The sequence below is a fragment of the Micropterus salmoides genome, unplaced genomic scaffold (assembly GCF_014851395.1).
Source record: "Micropterus salmoides isolate LMB-PRFRI ecotype aquatic unplaced genomic scaffold, ASM1485139v1 Ms_hic_scaffold_20, whole genome shotgun sequence".
In the NCBI taxonomy this organism is placed as follows: domain Eukaryota; kingdom Metazoa; phylum Chordata; class Actinopteri; order Centrarchiformes; family Centrarchidae; genus Micropterus; species Micropterus salmoides.
In genome coordinates this window covers 7,776,485-7,802,863 of record NW_024041151.1, presented here as the reverse complement: position 1 = coordinate 7,802,863, position 26,379 = coordinate 7,776,485, and the positions used below count along the sequence as shown (strand labels likewise).

At 40.9% G+C, this 26,379-nt stretch overlaps 1 protein-coding gene across 5 annotated transcripts in view; it reads right to left on the bottom strand.

Annotated features, from left to right (window-relative positions):
• Positions 1 to 776: 776 nt before the first annotated feature.
• The window catches only part of zmp:0000000846 (tenascin), a 45,297-nt gene continuing 19,694 nt past the window's right edge, over positions 777 to 26,379 (bottom strand). For 2 of the 5 annotated variants that reach the window (XM_038733994.1, XM_038733993.1), the window contains 28 exons: positions 25,663 to 26,221; positions 23,236 to 24,549; positions 22,597 to 22,860; positions 22,376 to 22,491; positions 21,337 to 21,490; positions 20,290 to 20,559; positions 19,383 to 19,568; positions 19,195 to 19,284; positions 18,736 to 18,999; positions 17,993 to 18,391; positions 16,574 to 17,017; positions 13,487 to 13,762; positions 11,737 to 12,009; positions 11,292 to 11,564; positions 10,917 to 11,189; positions 9,334 to 9,642; positions 7,934 to 8,206; positions 7,563 to 7,685; positions 6,680 to 6,823; positions 6,430 to 6,549; positions 6,109 to 6,252; positions 5,877 to 6,007; positions 5,178 to 5,310; positions 4,667 to 4,818; positions 4,379 to 4,475; positions 4,134 to 4,295; positions 3,018 to 3,181; positions 777 to 2,236 (listed from right to left, as the gene is read on the bottom strand). In XM_038733994.1, coding sequence (XP_038589922.1) covers positions 2,126 to 2,236; positions 3,018 to 3,181; positions 4,134 to 4,295; positions 4,379 to 4,475; positions 4,667 to 4,818; positions 5,178 to 5,310; positions 5,877 to 6,007; positions 6,109 to 6,252; positions 6,430 to 6,549; positions 6,680 to 6,823; positions 7,563 to 7,685; positions 7,934 to 8,206; positions 9,334 to 9,642; positions 10,917 to 11,189; positions 11,292 to 11,564; positions 11,737 to 12,009; positions 13,487 to 13,762; positions 16,574 to 17,017; positions 17,993 to 18,391; positions 18,736 to 18,999; positions 19,195 to 19,284; positions 19,383 to 19,568; positions 20,290 to 20,559; positions 21,337 to 21,490; positions 22,376 to 22,491; positions 22,597 to 22,860; positions 23,236 to 24,549; positions 25,663 to 26,140 — 7,137 coding nt within the window. In that variant the 5' untranslated portion in view covers positions 26,141 to 26,221 and the 3' untranslated portion in view covers positions 777 to 2,125. The remainder of the gene's footprint in view (positions 2,237 to 3,017; positions 3,182 to 4,133; positions 4,296 to 4,378; positions 4,476 to 4,666; positions 4,819 to 5,177; positions 5,311 to 5,876; positions 6,008 to 6,108; positions 6,253 to 6,429; positions 6,550 to 6,679; positions 6,824 to 7,562; positions 7,686 to 7,933; positions 8,207 to 9,333; positions 9,643 to 10,916; positions 11,190 to 11,291; positions 11,565 to 11,736; positions 12,010 to 13,486; positions 13,763 to 16,573; positions 17,018 to 17,992; positions 18,392 to 18,735; positions 19,000 to 19,194; positions 19,285 to 19,382; positions 19,569 to 20,289; positions 20,560 to 21,336; positions 21,491 to 22,375; positions 22,492 to 22,596; positions 22,861 to 23,235; positions 24,550 to 25,662; positions 26,222 to 26,379) is intronic. The other 3 variants (XM_038733995.1, XM_038733996.1, XM_038733997.1) reach the window with 3 other exon arrangements.

Below are 26,379 nucleotides of genomic sequence, written 5' to 3'. Positions count from 1 at the left end.
GAAAAGTCCCTGCTTTCCGCCAGCCGACATCTAGTATCTCTCCATTCCTCTTTGTCATATTGAAACTAAATGTTCCAACATCCTAAAACCTCAACAGCTGAGTGTGTCAGGCTTCTCTGAACACACGGAGGTTGATCTAGGCACGAATACTCAGAATCGACTGCTGTGATCGTGACTAGACGAAACATTCAGTCTAAGGTCTGACGGGTCTCTGGGAGTATCGGATGCTAGAGGCCAAAATGTGCCCATTAAGGTGAGCTGCACAACAACAAACAGTGCCAGAGGGGGCAGAGAGGACACTGAGGTGGGCTGCAGATCAAGATGAATGATCCAGGCTGCCAAGGTTGGGGAGTAATCACTAGGTCACCTGCCTGATGTTGAAAGACTTAAATTACCTACTGCTTGCAAGCCAAACACAACCTGAAGTAGGGCACGTAGATCAGCCATATTTAATTAAAATGATCCCTCGTTTAAGGCTCTTATTTAAGGATTTTAAGAAGTTGGCAAGTCTTCAAACACCAAAGTCCACCCTTGTTATATGCGATGAGTGGAACTGTTTCACTTTAGATCTGGAAGAGTTTGACCTAATTAATGGATTTACTGACAAGTGTAGAAAGATACTGATTATGAAACCTTGTGTGGCTTGTACAAAAAAGGCTCCAGTTGCAAAAGAAAGACGAAAGAAAGAAAGATAACAGTGATTTTAGCCTCAACTTCGGAACAGTGAAGAGACCCTGGCACAGAAATATTAGGCCGCACTCAAGAAAGTATGTGTCTAACAGGTGTATAAAAGACTTTTACTAAACATGCATTAAACCAAGCCTTGGTTCAAAAGTCACCAGAAAACCTTTTCTAAGTGACGACGGGCTTTAAGTTAATTAATAATTTTTTATTTAAACCGGAGAATATTTTCTGATATCAAACATGTAATAACAGGGTTTCTAAACAAAATTCAATGGAAGACTTTTTAATACCACAAAGAAATACTATTTAATTCCTTTGTCATGGCCATGCAATAATAAGCCTACAATTATTTATTAGGAACATGAATTTATTGACATTTATGACTGTACTTCCCAGCTGTATATAACTAATTCCTATTATGGATAATCAATTAACGAGATCTGGACCAAGAAAAACAGCAAAAAATTGATGGACGCATTAACCAATTAAAAAATAATTACTTAATCTTAGTTTTTGCTCAAACTGACACTTGCTCTGAGCTTCCTTGTTTGTTACAGTCCACAACAAGGGAAGAGAGGGAAGACAATTCAAAGCTTCAAGACTTTTCAAGATCTGCACATTCCATGCATAATGAATATTTGATACTTAATTGTCATTCTGTAAAACATACTCCTAAGTAGCACCAGACAACCAGATACATATAGTACATTATAAATTCCCTAACCAGCATTGCATGGAGAGTAAACACTGCCATCTGCTGGAGTGGAGGTGTAAATTTATAAAATCAAACAAATTTTTCTATTTGTATTGAAGGCTGCAGAGCATCAGATTTCTTTCCAATCAAAATAAGTAAAGAACATTTAAATTAGATCAGTGGCTAAATTATATTCATTACTGTGTTATTTTATATAATTTATCATTGTCAATAACTAAGGAATTTATCTAAATCAGCATAGAATGCCACTGAATGAACTTTCCATTACTTAAAGGGGACGTGGGCAGCCTGACGCCTTGTGACTATGTGCCTTTGACAAGTTACGGTCTCAGTGGATACATCCACATTTCCATCCATTTAAATTTTACAATTACTTCTCATACGATTACAAATGTTTGGTCCCAATAACACATGTACTGTATGTCCATTCACACTCAATCAAAAACTCACTGCTACTTTCTTTTGGAACCCAAAATGTGGGAACACAGAAATATAATCACACATACACAACTGTGCCGAATTGGGATGGCTACATAAAAAAAAACGGCTAATTGTTTGGTTCTTTGGTGTAAAATTAACCAGGTTCATTTCTCGCAGCCAGAACTGAATTACATTCAGTGTGATTGTCTTTGTGTGTATTTTAGAGAATGATCTGAGTGAGGATGATGGAAGACAGAAGTTCATGGGGGACGGAGATGAGGTGTAGACGAGGAGGGGTTCACGAGTCTATGATCGTTTTTTTCTGCTCTCAAAATTTCTGAAGTTGGCTGGTCTAATCTTCATCTCTGCAAATTCAATTGAGTGTTCGTGGCCTTTCCAGTGGAACCAGTTGATCCCCTGCAGAAAAACAAAATGCAAATCATAAGAGAGAGACTCCAACAGTGAGACATCGAATACATAGCACATCATCTTTCCCTAAACTATACATCCGCCAATTCACGGACATGGAGGGAATTTTACTGGAAAAATCTGGTCTGTTTCTTTATCACATCAAAGCAGTTACATAATGTTAGAGAGTGTGGAACATCTGATGTAGATCACTCACATGTTTTTACACTTACAAGGAATTTGTTTTGGTGCGTAACCATAGACATAATATATAAATATAAAAATATGAAATTGACAAAACATACAAGTTATTGAATAATAATTAGACTATAATTAGACTACAATTACATTTTTCACATGTGCATAGAAAATGGATATGAGCTGTTTGGTACTCTGTAATTTCTCTTGAAGAGTAAAGGGAAGTGACAGATATTTAGCAAGTAAAAAAAGCTAAAATAGCTCCCCTGACAAAGGACCACTGGCGAATAATTATTTGCAGGAATTTTAAAAAGCTGTTACATAGTTTTTAGCAGATGTCTAAAAACTGACATCTTAAAACAATGGACATTATATAAGACTCAAAATGGCAACGGAGCTGCAAATAAACCCATCAACATATGAAAGATGAATAAATGTGAATGTGTTAATTTCCCAGAAAGTTTTTTTTTCTCATTGTTTGAGGTTGCAAATGTCTTGCAAATGAAACAAAGTGGGAGAAAAAGTAATCTTTCCATGAACGAGAAAAGAATAATCAGAGATTTTATGAAATGTGTGGAAACTGTTTACATACCTTACTGTGACTGTTGTCGCCATATTTCCCCATGAGGTTGACGCGATGACAGTTTTTATACCAAAAGGCACCTTTGTAGGACAAGGCGCAGTTGGTGACAGCAATATCATTATCATTGTCATAGGTGGAGAAGGGTCGACCCTGGTGGTACGTCATGGAGTCCCCTGGTAAAGATATTGACAGTAAAGCCCAGAAAACACAGCTCATGTTTTCATGTATGTGAACGTTTGAGCTTATTTAAAGACAGTGTCTTATATTAAGTTAGCCGGTCGTTACTTATAAGGAATAGTTCAACATTCTAAGAGATATGCTTATTCATTTTCTTGCAGAGAGTTAAATAAGAAGATTGGTTCAAATCTCATATCTGTGTGTTTAATGTAGTCACCAATGATGAATCCCACAAGGGATATTATAGCGTTTAAAAGCAGTATTTGGAGGTGCATGCAATTCTCGGCATAACAACTGGAGCTTTCTGATCAGATGCCGTCGTGCTGTTCCGGTGACGTTAGGCCATATAAGTTTCTTTTATGGTGGACAGTAACATTACAGAGTTGTCGTTTTCTTTTAGCTTAAAAATAATCCCAAACTTTGGACACTTCCTTCTTCGTCCCTCGCTATTTTCTCTCTCTTCCTCCACTTTGCAACAGCACCATCATAATCACGTCGTGTTCACACAGCGTAAACACGATGTGCGACAGTAATGAATGTCCATGTGCTGTATAGTTATATGGATTAAACAAAGCCTCGATGCAAAGAATTTGCTTTTTAGTAATCGAATGAATCGTTTCAGCCCTAGAACACATAAATATCTATTTTATTTAATCTACACAAATACTGTGTTAAGTGTAACAACGACAATGTTTGTTTTTGATAAAGGGTCATGTGCCAGACTATTTCTTGGCCAGAAGAAGATACAACAAACTAAATATAAAATTTTGAAAAAGGAAATTTAGAGGTGCTGGTAGTTGGATTTTTGATTTATGCAAAGCTAAGCGAACTGGCTTATCTGATGTACCTTAATCTTTCTTTGACAGATATGAGTGGTATCCTTTTTCTCATCTAACTATCTGCTAAAAAGCAAAAGAATGTTGAATTAGTCCTTAAAATAGTACGTACCTGCTGTTCCACTGTACGCTCCGATGTAGATTTTATAGCGTGTTCTTGGCTCTGCAATCGTCAGCCTGTCGTACAGAGCGTAGGCTGTTTCCCCGTTGTCCCTCAAGTCAACTCGCAGCTCATAATGACCAGAATTTGTAATTTTATGGAGATTGGAGAGACCTATAATAATTTAATATGTGTGAGTTTAGAAGGGACTGAGTAAGAGGCAATGTGAGTTAAGACTAGAAGACGAGTGCTCTTACCCAGCCAGAACTCATCATTCATGTTACCGAAGCCAGCAGTGTAGTTCTTCCAGTTCCTGTAGAATTCCAGCTTTCCATTCTGGCGTCTGAGGAAAACCTGAGGAGGACCGACTATCATGAGTGTCACAACAGCTTCAAGATAATCAAAACAAGCGCAGGCCAAGGTCACTGTGGAGACGTCTATCAGTAGAAAAACAGGTGTTTTGTAACTAGTATGGTTCTCCTGTTCAATGTGAATTATGCTTTAAAACGTCCTTTAATTGGATTCCAGCAGGTTGATTTACTTACCATCCACCCTCCGCCATCTGTGGTCATGTCACAGTACACCTTGATGGGCTGGCTCTCCTCTCCTCCCACATACATGGTGTACAGACCAGAGGTCGTCTCTCCATTCAATAAAATCTGAGCACAGTCCTTAGGGCTTCTGTACAACTGTCCAACTAGAAGCACATATTAAAAAGACATAATCTTAAGAGACCTCAGAGGACACATCTCTCTCCGTTATATAAAAAGAAGCACAAGAGAGTATACCATATCGTGCAAGTAAGTAGGGACCTTGGAAAGAAAGGAAAGGAGGGAAAAATAAAAAAGGTTTTTCCATCGGGAGCAGCTCAGACAGAATGAAAAATAAGCACAGGTGGAATATCAAATTCACTGAAAGGAATTTGCGTTAGCTGTTGCGTAACCCATAACCAGATTCACTGCTGAAAAAGTACCAGAAAATCTAGTTAATGTTGATTTTAGGCAACACACACACACACCTGATAAACAAACTTGCTTGTTTTTTTTTTGTCCTTACTGGTAGTGAAGACTGTGTGCACGTGGCTACTCCTCTGGGCTCCAGCGATGGCCTGCAGTCTGACAGTGTACTCTGTAGAGCCAGATAGCTGAGCCATGCTATAGGAGGATGCTGTCGGGCTCAGCACCACTTCCTGAATCCATGCACACACATATTAACACAAAGCATTAACAAAGAGCAAAACCATTCTGGAGATATAACTACAAAATGTGCACATTTTGCATCACTGCTAACCATTTTATCAAAGAACACCACTGTTTTAGAGCCACTGGTTTATATTTTTTCACTGCTGCATGGAAAACAACTAGAGAAGACTCGAAACATTAAACATTAAATATTTTTGCTTTATTAATAATACATAAGGTAAAGTTGACATGCTTGTTGCATTTATGAGCTATGGTGACAAAAAAATCAGACCTAGAAGACAAACAGACGATGTAAAACAAATTTCTTGCAATGAAGTCTTTAAAAGTAGATCTCTGATGTCTGAGTTTCCTTAAATGCACCAAGAAGAAAGTTTTTAATTGATTGCCATTCCCTGTTGGTAAGAACTGAAAAGATTGGCTGCCAAGAAGTTCGAAAATCAATCCAAAACCTTGTGGCATGCTTTGGAAAATGGTCGTCAGTAACGCTGAATTCATGCACTCAGTTTTTTTCTTTTTTTTGTTTAAACTACAAAAACCACCAGGATGCACATACCCTGATTATACCATCAGCAGAGGAGAAGGTGAGTGTGTAACCAGTGACAGCAGCCTGCGGAGGTTTCCACGTGAGGGTCGCACTGTCAATCTGAATGTTAACAGCGGTCAAATCACGAGGAGGGTCCACATCTGAAAACACAATGTCACACTGTAGATTTATCATTCAATAAAAAAATCTACATATATACATTTTGTTTAGGGTCAGAACTCTTTGACAAGTCTCAGCCTACCAGTGGTGAATTCAGTGACAGCGGAGTCGCTCTTCTGAGCTTGTTTCGTCGCGTGTACTCCAACTGTGTAGTGGGTTCCTGGAACCAGGGAGCCCATCTCGAACTCCACTGTGTTCCCAGAAACATGCTCCACCACGGGGGACACTGCAAGACAAGGCACAGTCACACCAATAAATCAAACCACACAGTCAAAGTCATTCGTACCCGCCCTGATAGCTTGTGGAAGGAAAGCAGGATGGCCAATAGACATAGGATGGATGAACTAATTGTGCTTCTTGTCTAAATTAAGGGCTAATACAGAGACAAAGAACACAAACACACCTGAATCAGCAGTGTAAGTAATGACGTAGCCATCGACAGTGGCCACGGACGGTTGCCATACCAACAGGGCTGAGCTGTCTGTGACATTAACTGCAGTCAGGACCCGAGGTCTGTCCAAAGCTGAGGGGCACAAACAGGAAGACGCGGTCAAGAGAAACGGCTTCAATTCAGTTTTCTATAAAGTGACTAACGTTATTACAGGTCAGGAGGACTGAGACAGAGTGTTGCGTAAGAGACGAAGAAAGCCAACCTGTGGTTACAGTGTCAGTGCTGGGGTCACTTTCCTCCAGACCCTTCACAGAACTCACGGTCACACGGTACGTCTTGCCAGGAGTCATATTGGGCAGCAAAGCCTCAAACACGCTGCCATCCACAGTCAGTGCCATCGGGCTTCCTGTAGAGGACAGAAAACAAAATGTGGCTTCTGCACACACAAAGGCTGTAACATGCTGATGTTGGGTAAGTTATGTTTCCAATGTTCACTATCTTAGTATAACACAATATACATTTAATATGTCAGCATGCTAACATTCACCTGTTTGCGCTAAACACAAAGTAAGGCAGATGAGACTGTCAGTTTTGCAAGTATTTGGTCATAATTTAAAGTAAAGTATTGGACAAAATCCAATTCTGACCTGATGATGGCGCTGCATAAAAAGTTAAAAGGATCACCAAAACTCTTACATTTCATCTTGAGGTAGGTAGGAATGCCTTTCTGTACTAAATTTCATGGCAATCCCTATAAAAGTTGTTAAAACATTTAACTAAAAACCAAAAATGTCAACATCATAGTGGCGCTACAGAGAAAGTCAGAGGATCATAAGAGTCATTAGGATTCATCCTCAGGGGACCATGAATGTTTACACAAAAGTTCCTAGCAATCATCTGACAGACAACATATTTTAACCCGGACCAAAGTGGTGGACAAACCGGCGCCACATCACTACAGAGGCTAAAATTCACCTAAACTAATAATTTATTAAGATAATTTATGATAACTTTATATGTTGTAAACTAAACTGTGTAACTAAATTCAAAGGTAAATTCTAAATTCAAAGGTAAATACAAGTTGTAAATTAAATTTAAACCAGCAATTAACTATTGCAATGCAATAACACTGATCGACTTCTTACCTCCTTCAAAGGGCACATAGGTGATACGATAGTTATCCACATGAGAGTGAGGCATGGACCAGTGAACAACGGCTGAGGAGTCTGTCACTTCAGAGAAGTGAAGTCCCCTTGGAGTGCTCAGGCCTAGCAGAGAGCAGACAGGAAAGCAGAAAAAAAGTGAAAAAAAAAAAAGAAAACTGTGAGCTTAAGGGATTCAAATTAAACTCCAGAAATGTTTCCCAAAAGTCCATTTTCCGTTAGGAGTCAGACATGGAGTTAAGCCTATACAAATAAATAAAAGATGATTAGTGGGGCTGTGGTTTCATTTCTCTGACAGCAGATGTCACATATCAAAAAAGTAAGTTTAGTAGTTAGTATAACACTTTTTATACCTGTCTGAGCAACCCCAGTAATAGGTTGGGAGCGTTGGTCCAATGTGACACCATAAAGCTCGATTTCATACTCAGTGCCACTCATGAGTCCAGTTAAAACCTTGGTTCGTTCATCGCCACGGACGCTGTACTCTTGAGGGTGGGCTAATCTTTTGCCGTCTCTTATTTTGATCACAAATCTGTCAAACATGTCTTCGTCAGAAGTCCACGACAGACGGAAACCATCAGCTGTGATGTCCGAGACAAAGAGATGCTCCACCTCCGGCTCAGCCTCTGATTAGACAAGGAAACATAACGTTGCAGTACATTTGGAGTTTTCCCAGCCTGATTCATCAACTTCAGGGAGATGGCCAAAGACATCAGTTTGGAAGAAGTCAGCAATCAGGCAAGATGGTTTCCAGGTGGCAGACAGGGTTACATTCCAGCCTGAAGGCCTTTCTGTCCACCACCTCCGATCTGCCATGCTCAGGCGTCCGTTAGTGTAAACAAGTCAAAAACACAGCACACGGGCTACAAAGGCCGCAAGATTGAGTGAATTAAAATGACAAGATGCTTTTTGTAAGTGTTTATTTTTGTCAGTTAACGGGTTCACATTCAATAACAGAGCTGTTGGAGGGATTTCAGCAGGTTGAGACGAGGTCCCCATGCGTCTTCAAGGCCAGCCTTGATGCATTCAGTGCATTGCAATGAAACAAATTAGCTTAGAGGTTAAATCAACTGACATTTCATGCTCAGAATGTCCTGTTGATTATCAGTGTTTTCCTACTTTTGATAATTTTTTGTTTTACTCATTGGTCTGTATCCATTCACTGGAGTTTCAGCCAGATCGATTAACCAGCATGAAAAGGTAGCAGCATGGTGGAGGTAACTTTAAAAAAAAGATGTCTGTAAACATCTGTGCATGTAGCTCCAATCAGAAATCTGAAGGAAAACACATTTTAAAATATGAAAACAAACAAACATGTTCGCTCATATTTTGGAGGTAAGAAGAAACAGACGGGAGCTCCACATCTCGTCCTCCCGGTGACGAAGCTGCATACCAAGAAAACTCTTAAAAGAAGAGTGAGCTCATTCTGGGAAAGTGTTATAAAAAGTTAGGGTTAGATTACAATACTCAGCTGAAGCCTCACCATCAAAACATGGCATTAACCAAGGTTTACCAAAACTCAAGCTCAATGTTGTTAAATTATATCTTACGGAAACTTCGCATTTTTTAAAATTATACCAAAAGCATGATTATCAAAATAATCATGCCGTTTACAGACAAGCCAGGTTGTGATGGTGAAACTTCAGAATTGGATCATAAAGTTTATCGATTATATATGTACAGTAGTTGCAACAAATTAAGGAAGTGCACTTTTTTAGAAAGGCGAGGGGCCTTGCAGTGCACTGACTGGTACCTGTCACAGCCACTGTAGTCAGAGGCCGAGAGAGAAGCCCCGACTCTGACACCCCGGTCAGCCTGACCTCATAGCCTATGCCGGTGATAAGGCCCCACATGTCCAGGTGAGTTTGGTTTCCTGGCACAGTGAATTCCTGAGGCTCCAGCAGCCAGCCAGAGTCTGTCACCACTATGTGAAAATGGCTGAAGCCGCCACTAGAGGGTGCTAATTCCTCCTGCTGCAGCTGCTGCTTCACCTCCCAAGACACACGGAAGCCGTAGGGGGTTATGTTGGAAATGGTCAAGTTTTCCACTTTAGGCAAAGGAGCTGGAGGGGAGTGGGTTTTGATTTTTGGGTGTATTTTTGTGAGAGGGAACAAGATTCCATTAGGAGGATAATGTGTGCAATGGTTGCAAAAGCAAAATCTGTTCTTCCTGTGAGGTGATCAGTTTATTCCAAATTCCAAAGCCAAAACACATTATGGGCATATTTGGCATGCATCACAGTGCTTTAAATATTTTTACAACAGACTGTTGATAAAATGGATGCAACCTCTCTTTCCTCGCCCAAAGGTTTCTAAAGAGAAATTTCAAGCTTGGACTTTGGTTTACTGTCTGGAACAAAACCATCAATGCCGGGAGTCCTTACAATAACACAAAGATGCTGCTCAAGACAATTAGAAGACATGCATCACAAGATGTGAAGACAAAAACGTCTTCGGTAGAAAATAGATAGAACTCAAGACTTCTAGTGTTCATTAGTGGTCCTGCGTCTTAGCTTTTAGCCTGATGTCTTCTACTGACATTTCTATGGGTGCCCTCCAGACAAGTGGCAACTCTGTTTGTAAAGGCAAAGTATAATCAATGCCAGCTCTTTATCCGGTGGTGAAAAGTACATTTACTCAAGTACTGTACTTAAAGGGTAATTCTGGTATTTTAAACCTTTTTGTTTAACCAGAAACTTCAGTTTTGCTCTGAAATCTCGCAACATTGGAAATGTGAGTCAGTATGTCATCTTACTTTCTGACAATATTAGGGAAAGGCTCTCTACAGGGATATACATTTTTACTTTAATTATATTTTGATGCTAATACTTCTGTACTTTTACTTTGGGTACATTATTATTAGATAAAATAAATCTACAGCATATGTAAACTAAAATTTTACGCTTGTGCTGTCAAAGCTTATAACAAAAGATGGTTGCTCTCCCAAAGACGTTTATATAATATAAAAAGGAAAAAATATAGTGCATGCCACAGTTAACATGTCAACATTTCTGACCTCCTTGGGGTTAATAAATCAAATGGTTACATGCACTAAAATGCTACTACATTGTGAGAACAGTAGGTGCTAATGATGCGTGTCAAATTTGCTCTTAATGGTTTTCAGGCTTTGTACCCGTAGATAACAGGTATTGTTACAAACTGCAATAAATGTGAGTTATTTTGGTATATTATTCTGACAGGAGACAAATTTCCCCAGAGGGTACTTAAATCCATTAAAAGGTTTTTCCAAAAGTCTCTTAAATTTTAAAAACACAAATTATTTACATTTACAGCTACAAGTGATGAGGGTTTAAGATATGAGAAAAATACGTAGTACCTGTGACTGCGTGGGCTAACACAGAGGGAGTGTGGCGCCCATGAGAGATACCGTATAGTTCAATATCATAGCCTGTAGCATCCATCAGGTTAGAGATCGTAATGTTACGAGCTTCACCGGGTAGTCTGAACTCCAGCGTATCAGACTGCTGCTCAGGGTCACTGACCCGGACAACAAAGCCATCAAAGTGGCCTGACACAGTGCTCCAGGACAAGCTGAGGTTATGGGGGCTCACAGATGAAGCAGATATGCGTCCCAACTGTGGGACATCCTCTGAACAGAAAAAGAACATTTCCTTTCAGTTATGTTGTACTGGTAAATTACAATGTGCTTGTTCGTACATGCAGTATCCAAAAAATGCATGTCATGTGATACCTGTTGTAGCTACACCAAATAGGGGCTGTGTGTTCTGGCCACCAGCGCTGGCGTACAGCTTTATGTTGTAACTTGTGCTCGCTTTGAGCCCCGCCATGACTGTGGAGTGCACGTCTCCAGGCAGAGCGCGCCCCATTGCCTGCGAGGGCAAAGCAGACTCTCTGACTTCTACTATAAAGTTATCAAAAGCCTTCTCTCCTGTCCGCCACGACAGAGAAAATCTGTCTGAGGTAATGTTAGAAACAACTAGCCTGGACAAATCAGGCTCTTCAGCTACAGGGGAGAGAAAATATAAGATGCGTTCATTTATGAAAATAGAAAAGCCATGTATGCACACAGGCCCAAGTCAACTTTACAGAGCAGATAACAACTGAAGAATATTTAAAAGCTAATAGATAATCCTATTTTTTGTAAGATTAATGACAAATACACAAAATCATAATACCTGTTGATGCAACAATACTGACAGCACTTGTTCGGGATCCCTTGTATGTCACATAGAGGTAGGCTACATAGTCAGTGCTGGGCCTGAGCCCTGTGACGTCATGGGACGTTACATTGCTGGATATGTTATATTCCTTTGACTCCATCAGCCAATCAGAATCAATTATCTCCAGGATAAAACCATCAAATTCTCCTTCAGTGCCATTCCAGACGATTGAAAAGCTCTCTGACGTTAAGTTTGAGACATATAGTTTGCCAACCACTGGTTGATTCACTAAAGAGAGAAATCATTATTAGACTTTCATCAAAACCATTTTGCAGAACATATACTGATAGATGTAATCAATTATTGGTATCTGGTTGGTTTGAATTATCATATAAAATGTGTGTAGTGTTACAGAACACTCACCACCACCCACTTGCAATTCCTGATTGTCTGAGTGGCTTAATAAAAGATTAAATACATGCATATATTTTTGCATAAAAATTTTGTACAATTAACTTAGCAGCTTGCATTTTAAACCAATTACGCCTTTTGCTTTTATGAAAAACATGAAATAATTAGATGTAATGCCAAGGGGAGAAAAACACAAAAGCCTTCATAGTAATAGCTGAAGATTACTGGCCTGCAAGTGTTGATTAAAATGTAAAAATGTGGCGAAGGAAGAAATATAATAGGACTAAAAGACTCTTTACGTAAATGGAGCAAGATCGGATCATGAGGTTGATCTGTTAGCAGTAAGGGTAAATTCTGCATTATGTTAGCATCACAGCAATTCAAAGCACAGTAAGACAGCTGCAGAGAAAGTCTAACTTATAAAAACAAATTTCTTTACATGCAATGAGAAATATTCAGTTGTATGCAAACATGCAGAAGACAATTTAGGCATCATTCAGATGTAACACGAGGTGGCATTACTGTTAACCTCATTAGCTTTATTATTTATTATTAGCTTTTTACCTTGATAACGACAAGAAGATTTAATCATTTGCCACCTAGTAGTTCAAAAGGAAATGGAGGATATTTACTTTGACGTTCAGTGAAAATAACAAAACTAAACTACGTCGGTGCCATTCACACAAACGAACAGATCTCAAATGTCACTACAGTCCCCATTTGAGTTCTTACACATCCATGGGCAAATGATCGCTCAAGGTTAATCAATTATATACTGAATGAGGTTTGATGGGATGAAATGAGATGGTCACGCATGATGTGACGGGCGTGTGAGGGTGGAAGTTATTGGTTTGCTTTTGCAATCATTGCAGCACATCAGCATCAAACTTCACCACGATGCAGGGGATGGTGGGGGTGGGGGTGGGGGGGCTTCATGCACTTTGGTAACTGGGATGGAGGGAGCAGTTCGGGGTAAGGGTAAACATTTGAGTGGCGTTTGCTTGGCTCAGTGATACGGCACTGGTGCGCATCACCATGCCCTCTCTCAGCTAGATAGAAACAGTGGCTGGAGGGTAAAGAATGGCTCATGGCATGTGGGTTAAGATGAAGCAGTACAGTACTCTGTGGTCAGGGTGTTGGACAGTGATGACAAAACAGGAATTAGGTTATTATGTTGCTCTCGTTTCATGCAGCGAGCTGTGTGGATGCTCCACTGTGAGTGGGACTACAGAGGTTCTAGTGTCAGTGTATGCTTCACAAATACCGACTGAAAGAGAAAGTCAAAAATCAAAGGAAAGAAAGAATATTAAAGAGCTAGAGGACAAAACGCTGCAACGCTGCAAGTTGCAGGTACCTGTGGTGGCTTCAGTGTACACGGGTTCAAGGAAGGAGCCCTGATACATCCCAAACAGGCCAACCATGTAGCTGGTGTTGGGATTCAGCCCGGAGATGCCCAGGCTGAAAGCATCTCCCGAGAGAGTGAGGTTCTGGCTCTCTGCGAAATTCTCCAAGTTTGTTACCTCAATGACAAAGCTGTCATATTCCCCACCCGTGGGGCTCCAGGACGCAGTGAAGCCGTCCCATGTAATGTCAGAGATGGTGAGGTTCATCACCATGGGCTTCAGCTCCTCTGGTAGATAGACAGATCACAGAGGTCAACTGATGGCAAGATGGACTGTAAAAATATGCAAAAATTACTTTTCAAGGCACATTATTCAGCGCTGTAAGTACGACAGTATCTGAACTGCAGTTTGGTAAAAAATAATTTCAGAATTGTGGCAATAAAACTAATAAGAAAATAAAGTTGCAAAATTACAAGAAATTATTTTTAGAAAAAAGTTGGAATATTTCAGTGAATTTGGAAATGTTATTTATTTTGAGAAAAATGTTGACGAGTTGAAGTTGACTTGAATGTTTTTGCATTAATCTTAAAATATTGCAACTTTGTTTTTTAAAATTTCAAACTTTTCTCAAAATATTACCATTTCAATCTAGAAACATTACAAATTTAATCTATACATACATATATACACATATACATACATATATATATATACACATACACATACATATATACACATATATACACATATATATATATATATATACATATATATATATATATACATATATATATATACACATATATATATATACACACATATATATATATACACACATATATATATATACATACACATATATACATATACATATATATATATATACACACATATACATATATACACATATATACATACATATACATATATATATACATATACATATATATACATATATACATACATATACATATATATATACATATATATATACACACATATATATATACACACATATATATATATACATACATACACACATATATATACATACATACACACATATATATACATACATACACACACATACATACATACATACATACACACACACACACACATATATACATATATATATATATATATATATATATATATATATATATATATATATATACACATACACGCGCACACACACACACGTGCTGGTCATATAATTAGAATATCATCAAAAAGTTGATTTATTTCAGTAATTCCATTAAAAAAGTGAAAACTTGTATAATGTATACATTCATTCCACACAGATTGATATATTTCAAGTGTTCATTCCTTTTAATTTTGATGAATATAACTGACAACTAATAAATTCCAAAATCAGTATCTCAGAAAATTAGGGCATTGTGAAAAGGTTCAATATTGAAGACACCTGGTGCCACACTCTAATCAGCTAATTTACTCAAAACACCCGCAAAGGCCTTTAAATGGTCTCTCAGTCTAGTTCTGTAGGCTACGCAATCATGGGGAAGACTGCTGACTTGACAGCTGTCCAAAAGACGACCATTGACACCTTGCACAAGGAGGGCAAGACACAAAAGGTCGTTGCTAAAGAGGCTGGCTGTTCACAGAGCTCTGTGTCCAAGCACATTAATAGAGAGACGAAGGGAAGGAAAAGATGTGGTAGAAAAAAGTGTACAAGCAATAGGGATAACCGCACACTGGAGAGGATTGTGAAACAAAACCCATTCAAAAATGTGGGGGAGATTCACAAAGAGTGGACTGCAGCTGGAGTCAGTGCTTCAAGAATCACCACAGACGTATGCAAGACATGGGTTTCAGCTGTCACATTCCTTGCGTCAAGCCACTCTTGAACAAGACACAGCGTCAGAAGCATCTCATCTGGGCTAAAGACAAAAAGGACTGGACTGCTGCTGAGTGGTCCAAAGTTATGTTCTCTGATGAAAGTAAATTTTGCATTTCCTTTGGAAATCAAGGCCCCAGAGTCTGGAGGAAGAGAGGAGAGGCACAGAATCCACGTTGCTTGAAGTCCAGTGGAAAGTTTTCACAGTCACTGATGGTTTGGGTGCCATGTCATCTGCTGGTGTTGGTCCACTGTGTTTCCTGAGGTCCAAGGTCAACGCAGCCGTCTACCAGGAAGTTTTAGAGCACTTCATGCTTCCTGCTGCTGACCAACTTTATGGAGATGCAGATTTCATTTTCCAACAGGACTTGGCACCTGCACACAGTGCCAAAGCTACCAGTACCTGGTTTGAGGACCACGGTATCCCTGTTCTTAATTGGCCAGCAAACTGGCCTGAACTTAACCCTATAGAAGATCTATGGGGTATTGTGAAGAGGAAGATGTGATACGCCAGACCCAACAATGCAGAAGAGCTGAAGGCCACTATCAGAGCAACCTGGGCTCTCATAACACCTGAGCTGTGCCACAGACTGATGGACTCCATGCCACGCCGCATTGCTGCAGTAATTCAGGCAAAAGGAGCCCCAACTAAGTATTGAGTGCTGGACATGCTCATACTTTTCAGTTGGCCAACTTTTCTAAAAATCCTTTTTTTGTATTCTTATGATATACTAATTTTCGGAGATACTGATTTTGGGATTTTCATTAGTTGTGAGTTTTAATCATCACAATTAAATGAAAACATTTGAAATATAGCAGTCTGTGTATAATGAATGAATAAAATATCCAAGTTTCACTTTTTGAATGGAATTACTGAAATAAATCAACTTTTTGATGATATTCTAATTTTATGACCAGGACCTATATGTATGTATATATAAAAAAATATAGTTTCACAGATTTTCTCTAATAATTTAAACATTGTTCTTGAAGTATTACAACTTTTTTCTCAAAATATGACCTTTTTGTGGCCCCAACACTCTACCATAAATAGTCAGAGGTTAAGAAACAGAAAATAAGGGATGAAAGGAAGATTGTCTTTTACAATAAAACATTAACCATCTGTAAGGAGAAAAAAAGTACCATGCAGCCATTCAGAAATATTTAGAAGATAAAAACAAATGGATGTGATGATGGATTGTGCTGAAAGCCTTGAAAAAGAAATATACGCTCCATGTACCTGTAGTAGCAAAACCTTTGAGAGGTAAAGAGGACTTCCCTTCCACCAGCCCTTGCAATGTAATATTATAGTGTGTAGAGGGGGACAAACCCTCTATTTCAGCCTTCCTCACACTTCCTGGCAGTGTGGTCACATGACCTTGTGTCACCCCTGACGGAGCACTGAGCTCCACCAAAAAGCTGTCAAACACCTGGTCAGGCGCCGACCAAGCCAGGCTTAGACTAGTGGAGGTAACATTGACTGTGAGGTCCCCCAGTACGTCCAGGTTTGAGCTTTCAGGCTCAGCCCCGGATCTCAGCACACCAGTATCAGAAGAGGAAGGAGCCTCAGTGTTTAGAGGATGGGGGGGATCAGAGTTTTGAACTGCTTCAGTATCCAGGGCAGACTGTGGGGTGGTTGGGGTATCTTTGATGCTCAGTACATCTGAAGAGGTAGGCTTGGGTGCTACAGTGAATAAAAGCAGGTTAGAGAATGAATTTGTTACCGGCTCTGCTGAGGACTGAAAAAGAACCTGTGAAGAAGAAATTGGTTTCAAATAAGAACAGAACATACTTATAATTCAAATCAAATAATTCAGCATTAAGTTATGTTCTTTTTCTGCCTAATTCCTGCAAAGATCTCATCATTTTCCCGTCTCCTTTTATTCCAGTTTTTCCAGGACCACGGTTTATATCATAAAGCAACAGCTAAGGAATTAATGTCACTTGAGTTAGTGTCATTAATTTTTGAAGGTCTCTGAGTAGTCCACCAGAGTGGAAGTACACAGTTGTCTTCAAACAGATGATGAAGCCATGCACAGCCATTGTGTTGCTGCAGTCCTAAATAAAGACTGTTGAGTCACTTGTTTGACATGCGAGTGACGCACGGTGTAATTTTCTCTGACTGCCTAGAAAATCATTTAATTGTGTAAATGGGATTGGACAAGACGATGAATGATGCTGATGGAATTAGTGACACAGGCTTTCAGACAGCAAAATGGTTGCATTTAAATACTCAAATGCAGGAAGAAATCGGGACAGCCAGTGTACTGTAACCCTTTGTTTCTGAAAGGTATTAATGACTCGGGACAGAGTTCCCACAGTAGATTTCTTTATGTATTTGGATTTCAGGAAGCAACATTTTGCCACAGTACTGAAGCCTTGTCAGATCCCATGTGGAATCAGGTGACAATGAGTATTTTGTGAAAGTACAATCATCTCTGATGGGTTTGTCATCATACTGTCTCATGCCAAAGGTTATGCAGATGATTGTAATAAAAAATATTATCAATGAGAAAAATAGCAGCATGCAAATCAAATCACTATTTTGATCTAGCAATTTGACCTCTATCAAATTAATCCTTCAGTGGAAATTTGTTCTGTAAAAAAACTACAGGACAAAGTTTCTAATAAACATTCAGACTAAAAGAGAATCTTATACCTGTGATTGCAACAGCTTCAAGTAGCGCAGATCTCTGGCTACTGGTTATTCCATAAAGTTTAATTTGATATTCTGTCGATGCCTTCAGGTCTTGGATTTTAGAGCCAGTGGCATCACCAGGAAGTTGGACTTCTCTCACATCCCATAATTCCAGCGTGTCTTTATATTCTACTACGAAACTATCATAGACACTGTGAGCCTTAAGTGTCCACGAGAGGTCAAACCCATCAAACGTGATGCCTGAGACGGACATCGTTCCAAGCTCATCCTCAGGCTCCGTCCCAGACAACTGGGACTCAGAGGGGTCTAAATACACAAAGCTAATCACATTGTCCTCTGAGGCTGTAGGAGTCGTTAGCTCACGGTCGTCTGAGTCTGCTAAATAAAACGTGAAAGAGGCTACAGGAAAAACAAAAGGGTACAGGTGAAGAGAGCATCATGTAGGTGTGATCTCATTTTCAACGTGTTCGTTTTATTTCCAAAGTCATCTAATTTCTAACTCTAAACCCCAAAGGTTATTTCTGGTGTGCATTCTTTTAAAATATACCAAGTTAATCCTTATGGATTTACAATGACGAACAAACACTTTTAAACTTCAAAATCTAAACAATTGACTGTCTAACCGAAGTTCCTTTCCGTAAGGATGATTTGGGGGACGTAACAGCACATGCTGAATAACTAAACGTTTTTTCCCTCATCATTTATTCTAAGATTGAACTGTGGCAGAATTGTTCCCTACCCACCTGTAGATGCAGGAAGGATGACAGGTGTGCTCTTCTTATGACCCCTCTCTGCAGTCAAAGTGATGGTGTAGCTCATTCCAGGAGTCAGGTTGGACAAGACATATCTAGTCGCTGTAGCAGGGATCTCCACCTCCTCAACCTGCCCATCTCTGGAGACGTACACCAGCCTGTAGGCGCCAACCTTGGCCCGAGGTTTCTGCCATCTCAAGGTAAGGGAGGTCTCTGTGGACTCGACGTCTTTGAAATCCCTGGGAGGATCGAGGTCTGACAGAAGAAGAATTAAGTGCATAACTGACTGCAAAATTCTTTCTTCACTTCTGCTGCATTCTCAATATAAATGACTGTTCCCCCCATTAGTTTCATTTCTTCACCCAATTTGTATCAACAAACTTGTCCGTGTATGTGTGAGGTGTCGTGAAGGGGCGACTGTTTTGACAGCTGCTCAGCAGCTTCTCTCACCAGTTGCTGCATTTGTAGTAGCAGGGAGGCTCTCTCTCTCATTCTTCACGGCAGTAACACCGATCCCATACTCTGTCCCCGGCTTTAGCCCTGACATTTAGAGGGATAGAAGGAAAATTACCATGTGGAAATATTAATACAAGCAGTGTGTGGTCGTCCTTAAAAATGTTTGTCTCTTTGACCCTTACCAGTGATAGTAGCTTTTGTGGTGTCTCCTGGTCCCCGTGGGAGCAGTTCCTCACCATGAGTCGCTCCAGAGATGGGACTGTATTTGACCCGATAGCTGCCAACATCAGCTTTACTGTTGGTCCACTCCAGAGTGATGCTGTCATCTGTCTGGGACACAGCCTGCAGGTCCGTGGGGGCATCCAGGTCTACCGTAAACACATTTATAATCATATTAGGACAATCAACCCTCTGACCACAAACTTTAGATTTATACAGAGACATTGAACGTATTATTATGGCTATTACTACTGGAAATTGGGTCACTTGTGCACAGCCCCAAAGCCCAAATGTTTCCAGTGAAGACTTAAATCTTCAAAAATGCATCACAAATACTTGTTCTCTTTTACTCAATAATTTACAGCATGGCAGTTGTTGGGACAGGTGCGATCTCCAAATTCCTCCCTGATGTATCCCTCATCGCAGCTCTACAAATGTTACTCAAACATGAGGAAATTGTGCATTTTTTGGGGACTATTTTTCAGCTGCAGCTTACTCCAAAATAGGCGTTGTATTGAGTATTTGGGTGAGCAGGACGGTGTATGTGTGACTCAAAATAAACTACAGTAATAAATGAACATGTCATCCTGTGCAACTCCATGTGTTTGTAATAGATTTTTGGTCAACAATGGAGGTCTATGGCACAGAGAAAGAAGATATTTCAGGCTCTATATACACAGACAGACAACTTGTTAGTACATTCATAGTTGGTTTTGGTCTTTTCATGGAATTTGTTGAAAAACAAATGAAATACACTGAATATCACCATCTCTTCAGTATTTATCAAAACATTTGACCTGTTTGTCATTGAAACCATGCAGCTTTCAAATAAATGAGAATATAAAGCGAAATCTGCAATCACAAGCCTACCTGTAACGAATGTGGTGGTGACAGGATCACTGCTCATGTCTCCACTCCTGGAGATGAGCGACACCTTGTACTCAGTGTCTGGCCTCAGACCGTCAATGCTGTACTGCTTGTCTGGTGGGGAGATCTCCACGATGGTTTCATCTGACAGGCCGGAGCTGGGCCCATAAAACATGGTAACTCTGTCAATAGGAGCCACCGGCTGAGACCAGCCAACCAGAGCCGAGGAGTCTGTCACATCCTTCACCTCCACCTGCTGGGGGCCGTCAATCTCTGGTACAAAAAACAGCCCTTTTAAGACTCAACTTGGCTCTCTCTTAAGACAAAGCAATAATGTGGATCATCAAGGGAAAAGGTTTTCATGAAATATAACGTGATTCCCTTTCACTCTGACGTTGTGTTTACTACCTGACAAATCTCCTGTGTTCACATGTGGAGGAAACATCTTTTCTCAATGTTTTGGAGCCTCTGGGGGTAAAAGGCTACGAGAGGTTTAACATTACTTCTATCATTCATTTCTGGGAGCTGTGTCTAGTTTCAGCCTACACAAATACATGACATCAGTAATGAAATGGTGTGATACCGTGAGAGTCCAACACAGACTTGTAAACTAAATGGATATTCCATGCACAATGAGAGTTGTTTGGGCTTGCGTGCCATGTCGATTGCATAAGCAACTGGAAGCATTTCAGAACATAATGTATGGAGTAACACTGCTATAAAAGCAGAGGACAGGAGCTACGAGCAAGATTTAGTGAAGGAAAAAAATACTATTACCATGTTATGCTAGGCTGAGAGTCAATGTGTCTGAGTAATTACTCTTTAGCTAAAATCTGTTAGATGGAACTGTGGAGAGCCAGCAGGGATTTCCTGTTACTCATCTCACCAAACTACTAATATCTGCCAGACACAGCAAGAAAACGACATACCATCTGAAATGGATACTTTCTTTGGTACAAAACTGGACGGTTTTTATCATATATGATCTCACCACTTCACTCTAAATAATCTGTGTGCTAAGAAGATATTTATTTAAAGCCTGAAACTCACTGGTAGTGAATTTTTCAGATGTTTGGGGTCCTCTGGTGTTGTTCTTGATGATGTTGATGGAGACTTCATACTCCTGTCCTGGTCCAAGTCCTGACTGGAAAAACTTGTTTTGAGAGGACGGAAGAGTGCTTGCGATTTTTCCGTTTTCTTCCTTCTGCAAGGACACATTAGCAAAAACTAAGGTTAAATATCCTGTTAAAGACTTACCCACACAAGACCAGATTACTGTGAGAAAATCAGGTTACGACAGAAAATCAGACAACACGTTTACACGCACTTACTGCGGTAGTCTTAATTACACTACAAAGTCCAGTTTACACCCAGCTGCTATTTAGCCACTGCAAGCTTATTTTAATTGAATTTAAAAAATAGTTTGACATTTTGGGAAATATTCTTATTTTCTTTCTTGCCGAGAGAAAGATGGGAAGATCGATACTACTCTCATATCCGTCGAATCAGCCATAATTTAACCTTAATATTTGTTTCTACACAAGTTGTGTTCAGACTATTTGTTGGCTGGAAGCAGCTGGAGTCTTGTTGTCACTGAGATTTTCTTCAGACAAACCTTAGCTTGCTGTTTCTACCCATTTCAAGTCTCTATGCTTATACCTAAGTTCACTTATGGAACGTTTTTACCTTCTGGTACATAACTGAACTGAACTGACGTCACTTCCATCAGTGGCAATACAAAGCACAAGTGAATAAAACACCAAAGACATTATCCCCTAAATGAGTAACAACTCTGCAGTAACTGCAAAACTTTTAGGCCTCTGACTTATCAGCTGGCACAGTAATTTATTTTCAAAGAATTACTGGCTGGAATTCTGAGCAGCAGATTTACCCGCAGTTCTGTGACATCCAGACTTTTACTCACTGGGGGTTTTCCATATGTCAAAGCAATTTTAATGGTTAGCACTGAAATAAATCCATGTTTTGCTGAGACTTTCAATAAACTGGCATAGCTTATCACCTCTCTATTTTTCCCCCTCTTGGATAATAAAATCCTGGGCAGGCCTTCAAAAGAGATGGGCAGACTGACCGTGTTGCGGAAATAGATCTCCCAGCCATCAAAGGGGATGTCCAGCTGGTCCCACACTACCTCCACTGAGGTCTCTCTCACTGATTTGAATCTTAAGCCCTCTGGCTGGGGAAGGTCTGGAAGGATGGAAACAAAAATAATCACAAAACAGTTACCATCGATAGCTTAGCCACATGAACTTTTTTCTACAGGAATTCGCAGTAAACAAGCCTGGAAACAACCTGTGGCCACCCTCGCGCTGACAGGGACACTCCTCTTGTTGCTCAGAACAGCGTAGACATTGATCTGGTACTCCATGCCAGGTTCAAGCTCTCTGACAGTGGCAGCGGTTTTGTCTCCCGGCACAGTGAACTCCAGCTGAAGACCACCAGGAATTGTGGGCACATATGTCACAAGGTACTCCGTCACCAACATCTCGTTGTTCCAGGACAGGTCCACTGTGTCAGAGGTGACCTCGCCAACAGTGAGATCCTTTGGAGGAGACACTGGAAAAAACGAAAGCAAAAGAACTCTGCTGAGGCTGTTGTCTTGGACAGTTTCTTGTGCCTTCAATCACCGAGTATTCACCATACAGAGCTAATGCAAACTCCAGAGCTACATCTGGCTGTGGTGTGAAGAACTGCCAAAAAAGTGCGAACAAAGTGCAGACAACGGCAATACCCAAACCAAAAACCTCTTTTAAATTCACTAAAATAGTTTCTCTCAAGATGAGTGGTGAGTGCATTTTGAGAATACAAGGAAATTACGTCACTGGATTGGTTTTTATAGTACATCTAGTTAACACATGGAAACTTTCAGGGTTTGTAAACTGCCAAATCCTTTTTTTGTGTGTATTTCTGCACAAGAGCAGAGTTTCTTACCTTCTGAGCAGTCTTCTCCAATGTATCCCTCATCACAGACACACTGACCATTAATGCAGCGGCCTTTGTCATGGCAGTTGTTAAGACAGCTCAGCTCCACACAGCTGTCTCCTTCATATCCACTCTCACATATGCACTTTCCATTGATGCAGCGCCCCCTGTTGTTGCAGTTATCTGGACAGGCGAGCACAGAGCAGTCTTCTCCTGAGAATCCTTCCTGACAGATGCACTTGCCATCAACACAGTAACCTCGGGCTAGGCAGTCATTGGGACAAGCTTTCTGACCGCAGTCTTCACCAGAAAAGCCTTCGTCACAAACACACTGCCCATCGATGCACTGGCCGCGGTTTTGACAGTTGTTAGGGCAGCTCAGTTCACCGCAGTCCTCGCCGGTGAAACCTGCATGACACACACAACGTCCCCCAATGCACTCGCCGCGGCCATAGCAGTTGGACGGGCAGGTCCTGATGCTGCAGTCCTCACCAGCGAAGCCCTCCTCACACACACACTGGCCGTTAACACAGCGTCCCCTGTGTAGGCAGCTGCTTGGACAGGAAAGCTCTGCGCAATCATCTCCCTGGAAACCAACATCACAGGCACACTGTCCGTTTATGCACTGGCCTCTGTTGTTACAGTTGTTCAGACAAGCTAACTGACTGCAGTCTTCGCCTTGATAGCCCGTGTCACAGATACACATCCCGTTGAAGCACGTACCTCTGCCGTTACAGTCGTTGAGGCAGGTGAGCTGAGAGCAGTCTTCTCCACTGTAGCCAGCAGTGCAGACGCACTGGCCATCTACGCAGAAGCCATTACCATGGCAGTTGTTGGGACAGGTGCGATCTCCACAGTCCTCCCCGGTGTATCCCTCATCGCAGTAGCAGGTGCCATTCTCACAGCGTCCACGGTCGTAGCAGTCTTTGGGGCAGATGAGTTCAGAGCAGTCGAAGCCAGTCCAGGGTTCGTCGCACACGCAGTCTCCGTCTTCACAGCGGCCACGGCCGCGGCAGTTGTTGAGGCAAAGGGTTTGAGAGCAGTCTTCCCCGAAGAAACCATCCGAACAGATGCAAATACCGCCCACACACTGACCGTGTGCTCCGCAGTCCACAGGGCAGACCGCGATCGTGCAGTCTTCACCGGTGAAGCCCTGGAAGCACTCACACTTCCCGTCAACGCAGTGGCCGCGGTCCTGGCAGTTATTGGGACACACGGGTTCAGTGCAGTTGGGTCCCTTCCAGCCTGGCTGACATACACAGCCACAGGTTTCAGTGCTGTAGTTTCCATGACCGTTGCAGTAAGGTTTAGTTCCAACCTCACCTTTGATAACAAAGTAAAGAATATTTATTATTTGTTTTTTTTTTCATATTTTGTGCAATATGACTTCAGTGGTATTATATTGAATTGATTAGCTTTCTTGCAGAGTGTTAGAGGAGAAGATCGGTACCACTCATGTCTGTACGCTTAATCTAAAGCAACAGCCAGTAAATGATTGGTTTAGTTTAGCGAAAACAAACAACTAGCCTGGCTCTGTCTAAACGTGGCAAAAATCTGGTAATTAACGTTAGCTTCAATCTGTCAAAAAACCCTGTAAAACCAAATTACACATAATAATGTGGTTTTAATCAATGGTCTGGCCAATAAATGGTCCAGCACACAACCACAACTTGTCACTTTTACACTTTAGTTGTTGTACAGATTAAACAAGATATAACATGTTAATTAGTGAGCTTTAGAGGTACTGGTAGGTGGACTGGTCACAATTTAACAGAGCCAGGCTAGCATATTTACCATACGGACTTGAGTGGATGCTTTTCCCTGCAAGAAAGCGAATAAGCACATTTCCCAAAATGTTAAACTTTTTCTTTAAGTTGCACTCAAACTAGAGGTGTGGTAAGTGATTCTGGAGAAATCCAATACCATGACGAATACAGCTAGCATAAAGAAATGTATTGGATTATAATTAAATATCCCAACTTTAAGGCGTCTGATCCGTTAAGCTATTTAGATGCTGGCTCTAGCTTAATATGTATAGCGTACACATAGGATAATCTTCAACTCTCTCACAAAATGTCTTCCTGTTTATATCCTTGAAGGCTGCGTCATTGAGAAACGGTCCGAGGCTTATTTTAGCAACTACTAGAGAAGAATTCTCATTTAGTCATTTATATTCAGCAACTGCATGTCACGGCATTTAAGTTAAACAAAGCCCCATTCAAAAAAATGATGAGTTGATGGGAGTATTACACCCCCTCATTGAATTCCAATGACCTCAATAGATGAATGGAACAGATGTGCTTTATACTGAAGGAAACTGGCTGGGTATTCTTAGTGCAGCACTTTACAATGCAATTTTAGAAAGAATAAGGATTTTACTGCAGTGGCTGTAATCTATATATGACAGACAAAGCATGGGCAACAAATCACACCTACCTGTGACCTGTGCGCTGCAGCAGGCCCCTTCACCACTGCACTGATCTCTCAATGCTGAAACTTCTCCCTCAAGCATCTCCAACCGGCTCATGAGGTCTTTCAGGCCGGGCATGTTGTCGGTACAACCACAGGCCTGCCGAGGTATGTTGATGCGGTGAGTGAAGACGATCTGGTTCTCCCTGTCGACTGTGTGCTCAGTAGTTTGATGGCCCGAAGAGACTGCTGCATCTTCGGGATGGAGCGGCATGCTCTCTGGAGCGTCCAGGTTCACCGAGCACAAGGAACTGGCAGGGACATTAATGTTATAGACGTGGTTGAAAACCACAGGTTGGTCTGTACTGGGGACGGTCATGTTATGTTCTTCAGGGGAGGCCAGCGTCTGTCGTCGATGCCGTAGGATTTTCTTCACAAGCCCAGCATTTGATAAGCTGAGCAAAGCAGTCAGGAGGAGGCAGACCAGAACGCCTCTTGTACCCATGCTAGATGTGGGACGTGGTTTTAGTAAAATAAATATCAGTCTGAACCTCTGACTAAAGGCCAATCCTGGGAATTGGGGGTTCTGGAAAACAGATACAAAACAAAGCATGAAACAAATGCAGTTTCCTGTAATGTTTGTACCTGCAACGATGAGTCGATTAAGAATGGAGTAGGGAGATGAATCATAACACTTTATGATCCGCGGCTGGGCTGGCCGACTAGCCGGTCAGCTGCAGTGGA